At 34.3% G+C, this 12,149-nt stretch overlaps 1 protein-coding gene across 1 annotated transcript in view; it reads left to right on the forward strand.

Moving 5' to 3' along the window:
- The window catches only part of LOC135143264 (discoidin domain-containing receptor 2-like), a 200,038-nt gene extending 196,454 nt beyond the window's left edge, over positions 1 to 3,584 (forward strand). The window contains exons 14-17 of the mRNA XM_064075137.1: positions 2,131 to 2,223; positions 2,287 to 2,428; positions 2,483 to 2,632; positions 2,689 to 3,584. Coding sequence (XP_063931207.1) covers positions 2,131 to 2,223; positions 2,287 to 2,428; positions 2,483 to 2,632; positions 2,689 to 2,838 — 535 coding nt within the window. The 3' untranslated portion in view covers positions 2,839 to 3,584. The remainder of the gene's footprint in view (positions 1 to 2,130; positions 2,224 to 2,286; positions 2,429 to 2,482; positions 2,633 to 2,688) is intronic.
- The last annotated feature ends 8,565 nt before the right edge of the window (positions 3,585 to 12,149 follow it).

Genomic DNA, 12,149 nt, shown 5'->3' on the forward strand with positions numbered 1-12,149 from the left:
ATTTATTTCTTTATAAACAAAGCGTTGAGTAATGCTAGGGTCCGTGATCAACAAACATCAAAACGCCGACATCACCCTTGCACAAGCGATCACATCTCTCTGTGTGTAACGAATGGCACTAACAAAAGGAGTAAAAATTTTACAATTTGATAATGTGTAAAAAAAATGTGCTTCATTAGCTAAGCTGTCGTATGTGTACGTCGTTTGTTTTCGAAACTCTCTTTGCAAAAAATATTTTACGTTGTAAGATTTAGCGACATTACTGTGAGATTTAAAGTGATAATTTTTGATTAACTATTTCCTATGCCTAAGATTTATACCATTCGATTTTATAATTTCAAAACTAAATTGTAAAATGTTGTACAATTTTGATTTTTTTCCAAAAATCTGTATGTCTAGGGTGGAAACTCAACTCGGATTCATAAACCACAAGTAAAAGAGTAGATTGTTTTATAAAATTTAAATAATAGTTACTATTGCCAATTTTGAAGATGACGTCATCCCATTGTTGGTGAGGATGCTTAGGCAATTTTGGTTAACGTTTTACCGTCTGCACGATAGTCCTAATAAACGTATAAAATTTTACAACATTAGATCCATTAGTTTCGGAGATTATCTGTCATTAGACAAAAAATTAACAGACAGACAAACGGCAGACAGACGGAAACGGGAGACTTTTTCGTACTCCAGAGTCCAGAGGTCATAAGACGTCGAGAAAACCTGAAATCAGCGATTCGTCAGATGGACCCTATTACAATACTTCTTTCGCTTGCGCCCAGGAAGTAAAAATACAAGACAAATAGATGTAGCTTTTTTCTATTAGACTACAACCCATGTAAAACCTAACTTTATTCCAGACCTTGCGGACGTACTATATAACTTCGCACCACGGTTTTTAGCGGACTGTTTTAAATGTCACAGAAATATCTTGTGAATTCATTATAAAACAAGCCTTTGCTGACCTAATTGTAAGATACCCTATAATGTATCTATCCACTTTTAATTGGGTCTTGTCACCAGTGCAGAAATTATTCATGTAACGAGGGATACTATCGATTTTACTTAAATTTGCTTCCTTTTGCTTCTCTTAGACATTTGAAAATTTTATACTTTTTTAACTCATTGTTAGTGCTGTAACTAACAAATTTCGGAAATTAAACCACAGAGATTGAGACAACATAAACAAAAATTAAGATGCATTTAAAATGAGAAAGAAGAACAATCTGAGACCTGCAAAACGTAATAACCGCGCATTAAAAAGATGAGCAATAGGAGTGTAACTGCTTCATTCTGAAATGTCCATATCTGTACGAATGTATTCTTGTATTGTGTTCTTACCTTTCGTTACAGCACCTTTAAACAAAGTTATTTATATCACCAGTCCTGTAAGTGATTTTACTAAACGAACAAGTTCCAGGACAAATTATAGACAAGCTCACCTACCGTATGTGTGATATACAAAATCTTTTCGTCGGCCCTAGATTTTATACCACATGATCAATATAATTATTATCCCAATATTTGCAAAAATAATAGAACTAAATCGTAAGTGGTTTTAATTTGCGAAGTGAACTGTTGTTGATTTGATTTAAAAAAAAAAAGATGTAACGAAGATGAGAATGAGATTCGAACTCACCAGTGCAAATCGTATTCGAATGCTTGGAAAGCAGAAATTAGTCACCTGCTAGCACCGCAACCTAAGCAGCTACAGCACACTCATGAAACGTTGAGAAAACATAAAAATAGCCATTCGTCCGATGTACCCGATTACTATACTTCCCTGGCTTACGCTCAGGAAGTAAAAACAAAAATCTTATCACTTCAAATTTAAAAACGACGATTTGCCTCAGAGTGTAAGTAAGTACCACTGAAAACATTTAGCAAGGCGTAAAATTGAGTTATAACATTTCAAAATATGTCATTCTATTATTTATAAATAAAGCTTCATTAAATTTATTAAGTGTATAGAGCAAAAAGGCCTCCGGTGACAAAATATAGATCAAGATTTTAAAGTGAGAACCTCTTTTGATAAAAGGAACATAACATCACTTATTTCGGCACTTGTAATAAATATTACTTTTTGTTACTGTAATGTAATTTTTGAAAATTTTAATACTTTCGTACTTTCAGTGTGGATAATCTCATTTACATGGCAACCCAAATAGCTTCCGGGATGAAATACCTAGAGAATAAACACGTAGTTCACAAAGACTTGGCCGCTAGGTAAATGATGTGTATTATTACATCCAGGGGAAGTATTTCTTATTTATTATTTTATTCACTTAGAAATTGCCTCGTCGGAAGAAGATATATAGTGAAAATAGCGGATGTAGCTATGTGTAAAGCTCAATATAGGAAAGATTACGCTGAAATTGGAGGTCGACCACCTGCTCCTATACGTTGGCTACCGTGGGAGAGCATTCTTCTTGTATGCATTAAAATAATTTATTAATGGTATTTTTAATAATTTCCACTGTTGTAGGATCGATATTCGTGCTCAAGTAGTGTATGGGCTTTTGCCGTCACATTATGGGAGATTCTCAGTTTTGCATGTGAACGACCTTTTAATAAATTATCTAATGAAAAAGTTATTCAAAATGCCGAACACATGTACTATGGGGGCGAACTACAAGTAAGTATAATCTTCAATAAAGCCTATTTTTAAAATAAACGTAATTTTAATTTCAGGTTCTTTTATGCAAACCTCCAATTTGCTCAACAGAGATTTATGAACTGATGTGTCAATGTTGGAAAAGAGATGACACCGAAAGACCTACATTTAAACAAATTTGTTTATTCTTGAATCATCAGAATAAGGACTATTCCCCAACGGACTGATATTAACACTTAAGTATTATAATTTTAATTATACAGGGTGATCAAAGTATTTTCCTGCCGTTAGGGTGTTTTTCAAACATGAATATATTTTATTGTTCTAATATATTATTTGTTTTCTAAATATTGCCACAACACTTTTATATCCAAAAGAGAGTTTTACCATTGTAACGCAATGTAATTAATAAAAAGGTTGTATCTATGTTGTATGTTAATTATTTATTTATACAAACTTAGTACAAAATACAATGTATTACTTATACGTCACAAAACAATTAATTGACTGTGTGAAAAAGTTGCTATTACCTACGTCATCTGGTTGCAATTGCTTAAACTACTGTATATTAACATCTTTGATCACTACATATCTGTTTTCTTTTAAGATAGATATGCATATAATAAAATAGTTCCATCTTCATATTGAAGATTTTGCTTAAATTAGACAGTACTATTTAAAGTACTTTATATTGTTTTGTATTCTTTTTAGCAAACTAATAAATGACTGGCGTTTGGAGTTTACAATGTTTCTTTTATTTTAGGTGATTTCACAAAGGGATTACATATTGGTGAAGTATTGTTTGCCATACGGATTTTAGACTTCTGTTTGTGCACCAAAGAATAGCTCTAAAGAATTTAACAAAATGTAACAAATCTAGATAATTTTAAATAGTTTGATCACTCTGTAGTACAAAGTCATATTTAGAAGCTATTGCACATTCTTTGATATTGTTATGTATATATTTATTTTAGCGACTCAACAACAATAAACAATAATTTCTCAGTAATTTTGTACCAATTATTTTTTCCCAAATATATAAGTATTTTTTTTTTTTGGTGAACATATCAAACTAAAAGTATACGATTTAGCTTGAAGTTTTTCATTTTCACATTGTGTTAAACATTTTAATATAAACTTTCATATGAGAATGAACGGGGGGGGGGGGTCTTATACACAAATTGACAAATATGTATTTTGTATTATTTGTGTTACTGGAGAAATTACCTTTGTTATATTCCTCGTGCACACGTTTTTCTGCGACTGCAGCAGCAAAGATTTCATATCTGGTAAGTACCTAAATGTTTCAGTACCAGTGCAATGTTTAACAACTGTGAAAGAATCTGTAAAGCTAATGAAACCTAAGACAAAGACATGATTTAGAGGATATAATAGGTATAATTTAATATACATAATGTAAAAAATCAGATCTACCAAAAATGTTATTACTTTTAAAATTTCAAACTACCAAGCATTTAAAACTCATACTTCTAAGCAAAAAATATTTGCAAGAGCATTCTATATCTATGTGTACTAAAAGAAACGTTATATAAACAAGAAATAACTTTAAGAATTAGTTAATAATTTGATGACACAAATTGCCGTATATTTTTTACTTCTGGTCTCAACCCCACCATTTTGAACAAATCTACCTCAAAAAAAAAAAAATTAAACGTTTTCATGGGACACCTAAAAACAAAAGCTAGCACTTGCGGGGATCGATTTGTAAGCAAACTATGTATGTATGTAACTGTTTATTTCTTTCCCATTCGGGACTTGAAAGAAGTCCGGTTTACATTTTTCCCTTAATATATCTATATATGTACAAATATATATCAATTAAACATATTTTAACTTAAACTAATATTCTTTCTCGAAATGCTTCCTTATTTTCGTTTCTTTTCTAATATCATTTTCATCCATTCCAGACCATCACCTGTTTCGTTCAATAGCTCATTCCTATCTTTCTCGACTTCCCGTAACTCTTCACAATCCTTTAGCCAGTGTTCAATCGTCTCCGGAAATTCCCTGCATAATCCGCATCTTCTCTCCTCTTCCTCTTTCCAGTAACAGTTTTCTCCTTCTTCATTTCCCACCCTAAATCTGGCTATTGTCTTTATGTCTTCATTCTTTCTCCCTCTTATTAGATACTCCGGTAATTTTAGACCTCCTATTATTTCTCCATATTTTGGATTATATCTGGACTCTGCTATTTTTTTCCTTTGCTCTTTTCTTTGTAACTCTTCATCTAGATTTAAAATTTCCTTCCTGGGCTCTGCTCCCTCTATCCTTTTTCTCTCTACTTCTTCTGCCGTTAGACCTCTTACTTCGTAAAATTCTCTTCTTTCTTCCGCTGTCTTCTTATAATTTACCCTTATCTCTTCCCACATTTCTTTGTAAGCAAACTATCTAACTACTTTTAGCATTGAAAACTTTTAATGAAGTCCTTAAAAGGACTGGACCATGGGTTTCCACCGAAAGCCTGACAGACACTTGGAATCAATGCTTAATAGTTTATGTAATGTAAAATAGCTGACCCTCTTTTTGTCCTGGAATTTTCCGATTTGATTAAATTTATAAAACGTAGATGAATCGGATTTTTAATCATTGCCTGCAAATACATAGAAGAAATAATCGACCTTCTAAATATTAATTACACACATTAGATTACATTACATTAGATCTTTTCATTACCTTATCACTCAAATGTACGAAATCCTTGTTTAAAGGTGCAAAGGAAACTTAAAAAGGATTATGTTCTATACAAAAGTTGCAATTTACTGGTGTAACGATACAAAAACTTATTAATCTTTCCAAATTCACGGAAGGTATTGTACCCTCTGCTTCTTTTGTACTGCAACATTGCTTCCTTATATTCAAAGTTTAATGAATTCGCAGCTTCTGTTCAAGTCAATAAGCCTTCATTTGTTTTAGTTAGTGAAACGTGGCTTAGTCTTGAGTTACCTGATTCCTTTTCGGTGACTTTAATATGCGGGACTTAAGATAGCATTTATCATCGTTAGTATCCTTAGACTTCATCTCAGTTTCTGTCGGATTTGTTGAGGGATTCTTACTTGTTTCAATTGGTTTCTGAACCAACTAGCTATAGAACAACGTTCCATTTCAAATTATTTCTTCCAATCCCGATCTGATCTCCGGTTCAAAATTTACTAGTTTGATTGAAAAATCAAATCACGATTTTTGCAAACACACAAGTCAACCTTTACGCCCAATGCAGCATAAGAAATTTGATGAAATCGATCACTAATTGCCGTTTGTTAAGAAATCATTGGGTTGAAACTGACGGAGAGACGTTGTTCGTGCACGATACTGAGAAAGAAAAATCCGGGACGGCAGACAGACGGACAGACGGACAGACGGACGGACAGACGGACAGACAGACGGAAATGGGAGACCTATTTCTTCGTATTCTAGGGGTCATGAAAGATCGAGAAAACGTAAAAGTAGAGAGTCGGCCGACGGACTCGATTACAATACTTCCTTTGCTTACGCTCGGGAAGTAAAAATGGGAAGTTTTCAAATCACACTTACATGAGATGTCACTATTACATTATGTCTCAAGGACATTCACTATTTCGATTAAAAAACATGGATAGACCGAAGTAATCTATGAAATTCAGCTTCCTGACGATAAAAATATTGTCCTTGTATCCGCGATATGTTTGACGGATCTGTTAAAAAGCCTCATCCCCGTAGTTATGGTATTTTGATAAAAGAAAATGGAAACATTACGAAAATTTTCGATGGCACTTTTGCGAATTTATACTAGGTAGGACCATTAAGTTGTGTTTAAGATCTCACAACTCCGAATGCATCTATCAAATGTTGATTTCATTCAGGAAGAAATCCAATATGTAGCTGTGCTGCTATTTTGAAAGACTATTTTTTTATTCTATCTATATATCTATTGAGCACAGTATAGAGATCAATCAGTATGGACAACTCGTGTCGGCGCCTTTGATCTTTCTGACCCGAGTTTTAAGCCGTCGTCGGTGGTCGTTGCCCATAATATTTCTAGATGTCGCCACCCAATTTAAAAAGGATCACAAACGCTTCATTTTAAAATTGATTGGTGTACACAATTTACTACACTTTGTGCAAATGAATTTTTGGAAATGACTTAAAAATAGTGTAATAACAATAACATTGTGTAACTAGTTGATCTTAGTCTATTATAATAAATAATTAATTAAGCGCCCTATAACAGAGATGCCGTGTTGAAATTTAGATGTGACCCGCTTCTCTGATTACGATTTTACATTTCATTAATTTCTTTTTCATGATGGCTGTAAATGGTTGTAAAATTCAACGTTATTAGAAAACGCTAATATATGTACATTTATTTTTTTTACAAAAAAATTAAACAGTAAACAATGGTCCTATGAAAACGTGAACAACGCTTTTTAAAATGTCTCTGTTAAAATTACACTTAAAGTGCAATAATAATTACACCGGAAGAACAGCCTTAAAACCAATGCAACTAAACTGCCAAATTTCAAATATTTCACATTAAAGTCACTAGATAACCAAAGTACCGCAGTTCAATGTCCCAATGTGTAAGAAAGAGAAGTACCTTGCGTTCCACGCCCTCATACGGTCACAAGGCAAACGACCACCCATGAAAACGGGTCAGTAAAAATAGCGAGTGGTCTCTACTGATTGATATCTATACTGTGCCTTGAGTTTGCTTATGCAACAATCTCTAAATAGTGCCCATTTTTCAAAAAGCCAATAAACTTGCTGGAAATCGCCATCCGATTAGTCCATCGTTGGAAAAGTGTTGGAATGCATTATAAACAATCGTAACTAAAAGTAATGCAGTTTCTACTGAACTTCGTCAATGTTGTTTATTTCGGTTTTACAAAGCTTTTGACAAGACGCGAACGTCTTTAGCAGAATTTGGCAAGGATTCGTTCCGGGACCTCTTCTTTATGTTATTTATACAGCCGATCTTGTCCAAGTTCTTCATAATCCATTCACATTATCGCAGTCGATTTGAAAGGGTGTAGCACTAACATCAACAGCGATATTATAAAATGTTGACATCAGAACCACATAGAAGTGGGTGCAACACCTTGTCAACACAGATAAGTCTTACATACTCTACCTTGACACCAATAATCCTAAATCTAAATAATGTCTTGGACATCAATAATAATAATTAAAGTGTGTTGACTCGCAAGTGGATTTTGGCGTAACTAATTTATCTCAGCCACTTCATATTTTAATTATATATTTCAACACAAATTCCCTCGCCCCTAAAGTAGTACCGTCGGACAAATACAGCTTTGAAAAATTCTCAAATTTAACTTTGAGATTTTTTTATGTAACGCGCGTATTTTTATTTTCAAATAATTTCACAGATCATCCAGAAAACCAAGTTTTGAACAAACCTGGAACAATTTTCAAGAAAGACGCAGATAATGGGTAGTGTGAGTGATTCCGACATTGATAGTCTTCCATCGGATGTGGAAGAGGCAGCAAAAAACGTGATGGCTTCGCTTCTTCCAATCAAAGAGGTGTTACGAGGAAAACTACGCAAAGCTTGAAGAGTGGTGCATAACTAAAGGAATTAAGAGTTCATACCACAAAAAGCTACTCCTTGCGTATTTTGGAAACGTTTCGAAACACCAGAAACCTCGTTGTAGGTAGGTATATTATTCAATGTTAAGATTCCTTATTTCGTTGAAGCATAATACTGAGATAAATAAATACACGCATTTGATTGATTTTTTAAAGTGAAGTTCGGAGGGATTTCGTCCAAAAAAATCTAAGATTTTAAGAAAAGTAGAGAAAACAAAATTTTTGCTGGAAGCAGATGATCAACAATTTTTAATGATTAAAGCTGCGTTGATTATTCGACTGGTAGGGGTCTACAGGAGGGAGGAATTAACAAATCTAAGCGTACATGATGAGGGAGTGTTGTTCATATTGTGATACCAACCACTAAAACAAAAACCCCGAAAGATTTTTTTGTTACAAGTGTTGATATTAAAGGAATAAATATGATTGAATTCATTCGTGGGTATTTTGCACTACAACCGAAAAATTCAAAACACACTCGCTTTTTTCTGGGATACAGAAATGGAAAATATATAAAGCAGAGTTTGGGTATTAATACTGTTACGTTGATTATGTATTTAAAAATCGGCGGGGGGAAAACTCAACAATTTATTTCGATTATCTACAAAATAATTCCGGCGCAACTTAACTGGATTCTGTCAACATTGACTGGACGCTACTCGTTGACTGACTGAATCGGTGGCCTTTATTTAAACAATCATCCGTTTCTCTGGATGTTTCCTGACGCCGCTTCGAAGTTGTTCTGAGGCCCACCATCGAAACTTCCGGCAACCTGCTCCAGACTGTTCATTATGTGAACCCCGCCAGGCCACCGTCACCGATGATGAGTCACCCATCATCGCCGTACATACTATAAAGCCCTCGAGAAAACCCATAGCGTCGTACCAGGTCGGCTTATGAGTTTATTTCATAACAATACGTTTGGAAAAATGACCAGTGTAATTGCCTCTTTCCCGGGGAGTTCACAGGGCATTGCTTCCGGCAATCATCGGCTTCAAAACGATATTTTAAGACAAAATCAGTGAACTTTAATCGAAATTATAGCGTTGTTTAACTAATTGAGGCTGATCCAGAATTTTGGTCACATATTTTTTATTTCGTCCCACTGTGCGCACCGTGGCGTTTAAGAACTGATACGCTAGCAGCACTGTATTTCACTTGCATAAGAAGCACATATGCTTGGTACATCCACATTGGAAGCCAGTTACTAAAGCTACAATTTTTAAATCGCCTATCAAATTCCACTCAAACTTTTTGTCGTTAATACAGTTTAACAAGTGTTGAATATTCTCATATGTTTCTGCAGTTTGTATGGAGTATGCAGTCGGCAATACTAGATATTTATTCCGATTATGCAATAGTACACCTTTAACTGGAACTATCTATGAACAATCTCCAAAAAAAAAATTTTTTTGACGACGTAGGTATAATGTCTTATTAGATAGATAGTTATTCAGCACAAAATAACCTTTTAGAATACATTTTCAGAATGCTTGTAACAAGAAAATTTTCTAAAATTGTTCGACTGTGTAATTAGGTCTAGAGTTGATGATTGCTGACCGGGCCAATATCTCCAGTGTTATAGTTACGAGTAACTACACTTACAGAAGACTGGGATAGAATGTGATCAGCAACATACATAATATACAGATACCACCACCTCTCCTACCGATGCGATTTTGTCCGCAGATTTGAAATCCGTCTAATAGGATTATAATGCATCAGGTAAATCATCGAACATAATTATTCTAATGGATCTGAGGCTTTAGAGATATTTTGCATAAGCTCAGCGATATCATCAAAATTCAAGGGAACCTGAATCCTCGATTCATTCTTAATAGAGTCGTACCCAAAAATCATAATGCTAAGCTTCTATGCACAGCTGAATTATTCAAATTTCTGTATAATACAGTTAAAAAGTCCATTTTGCAAAACGATACTGCTAAATAAACCACAAAAAAAAATTATTAAACCAAACGGCTCAAGTTCAAAAATACAGGTGATTTCGAAATGTGTGCAATAAAAAAATGGAAAATAGCTCGCACTAAGATGTAACTGTGTAAAGTCCACGTTCCTAAGTGGTAGCAATGTCTATAATATAAATTGTTATACCCGCCACTGGTAATGTTTCTTGACCTACCATGACTACTATTCAATGAATGGCGCAGGACGACTAGCATTAAGAACCAAAAAAGCGGCGCACTGATAAGCAACGTGCAAAAACACAGTAAGGGCCAATCATGTATCAGTTGGTTGCCTACCTGTGTTCAGTTAACATGGTTGACAATCGTGATTTTCCAATTCAGAGAGTGTCGACATGGTAATACTTTATGGTGTCGCTCGCCTTTGGCTCGTTCCGGAAACTCTCATCCTCGTGAAATGACCCATTTTCTCACTCGTTGAACAATATACTATTTCGCAATAGACCTCATAGTTTAGACGACTTGCAAGCTTATATCATAAATATGAATTTTCTATGATATTTTGAAATAAACTTAGTAAGACATTCTTAGTTGTGTATAATTAGTTGCATAATGTTGTTCTTCCGTTGGATACCCGTCCCGTTTACCAGCCACGCCACTGGTGTTATCATAACCTTGTCATCAGGTTGACAACTTAAAAAAAAACAGTAGGTAACCAATGTGATACCAACTCTCTCAGTCGCAATCATTTTTGATCTCTCTGTAGTGTCTGTAGAAAGGTAGTAGCAATCTAAGTTACCCTTATTTTTGTTGTAATAAACACTGTGGAATCGTTGTGGTAAGGGCCAAACATCCGTCAAAATAAAAAGTGGATCACCATAAAGCATTACCAAAAATCGGCCCTTCTCAGGACCACCATCTGTTTCTACAACTAACAATCATTCGCACTGACTGTTGGGGAATATGGTAGTTCCCAGTTACCCGTGCTTTTACGGATTCGCCATAACGTACACAACACTGTGTGGGTCCTGATCTAGGATAACTACTCTGGAAAGTTATAATTCTCGAAACTTATTTATATTTTGAAGACTTACAATGCCTGTCGTAAAGTGCAAATCTGATGGCCCAACGAACATGCTATTTTTGTGACAACCTCTACACAGTTTTCAAAAAAAGATACATTGGCAATCACACTTACGATGAAATTTTAATAATTTAAAATGACACCAAAACATTTTCAGGACAAATATTAGTTCACCAAGCAGAGAAAAATGTTGTGCCTCAGTGGGAGATTCGAACCACTAGACCACAACGCCACTTATCTTTCTGTGTTTACCGACGTGTTATTGTGCCGCCACAACTGTTTTATCTTATTTACGATAATTGTTAATAAAGTTCACTTTTTTAGTATCAATATGTGTTACTTTATGAACAGATTCTAAGTTTACCTAATACTTACCAAATTCATGTTCCGTAAATTACCACAAAGTATGAAAAAAACTTTTCGATAAACAACATTTCAAAGATCATTTTTCAAACTATTGTAGATATTTGGACTATGAATGCCTCCCAAACAAGATAATTTTCTGTACAATCCATGATCAATATATTTATACAGCTGTCCCAGAAATAAATGCCTTAATTTGAAGCAGTTGTAGAGCTCATCAAAATTAACAACTTTTTTAAATAGGGTTTTGAATCAGGAACGTTTTAGTTAAGTTAAAAATTGAGCCGAAGAAGCTTTAAAGAGAGGACGTTTCATAACATACACTCAGCATAAAAATGATTGACACCTTTTTTATAATTATAGTGTTATTATTAGAGCTATGCGGTCGAAATTTAAACGCTGCGAATTGACCCCTACTCCGGCAGGCCATAGGCTTGCGCCGACGTTACGTATCGCGAAGAAAATTCCGCGAAAAATAATGTTAACGGCATGTCAGTTGATGATTTTAAAATCCATATTCACGAAATAAGAGTAATAATAATTTTAATAATGTTCAGGTGTCCGT

Source organism: Zophobas morio, unplaced genomic scaffold (assembly GCF_036711695.1).
Source record: "Zophobas morio isolate AGI-343-1 ecotype UQ-CSIRO unplaced genomic scaffold, CSIRO_AGI_Zmor_V1 ptg000058l, whole genome shotgun sequence".
Lineage (NCBI taxonomy): Eukaryota > Metazoa > Arthropoda > Insecta > Coleoptera > Tenebrionidae > Zophobas > Zophobas morio.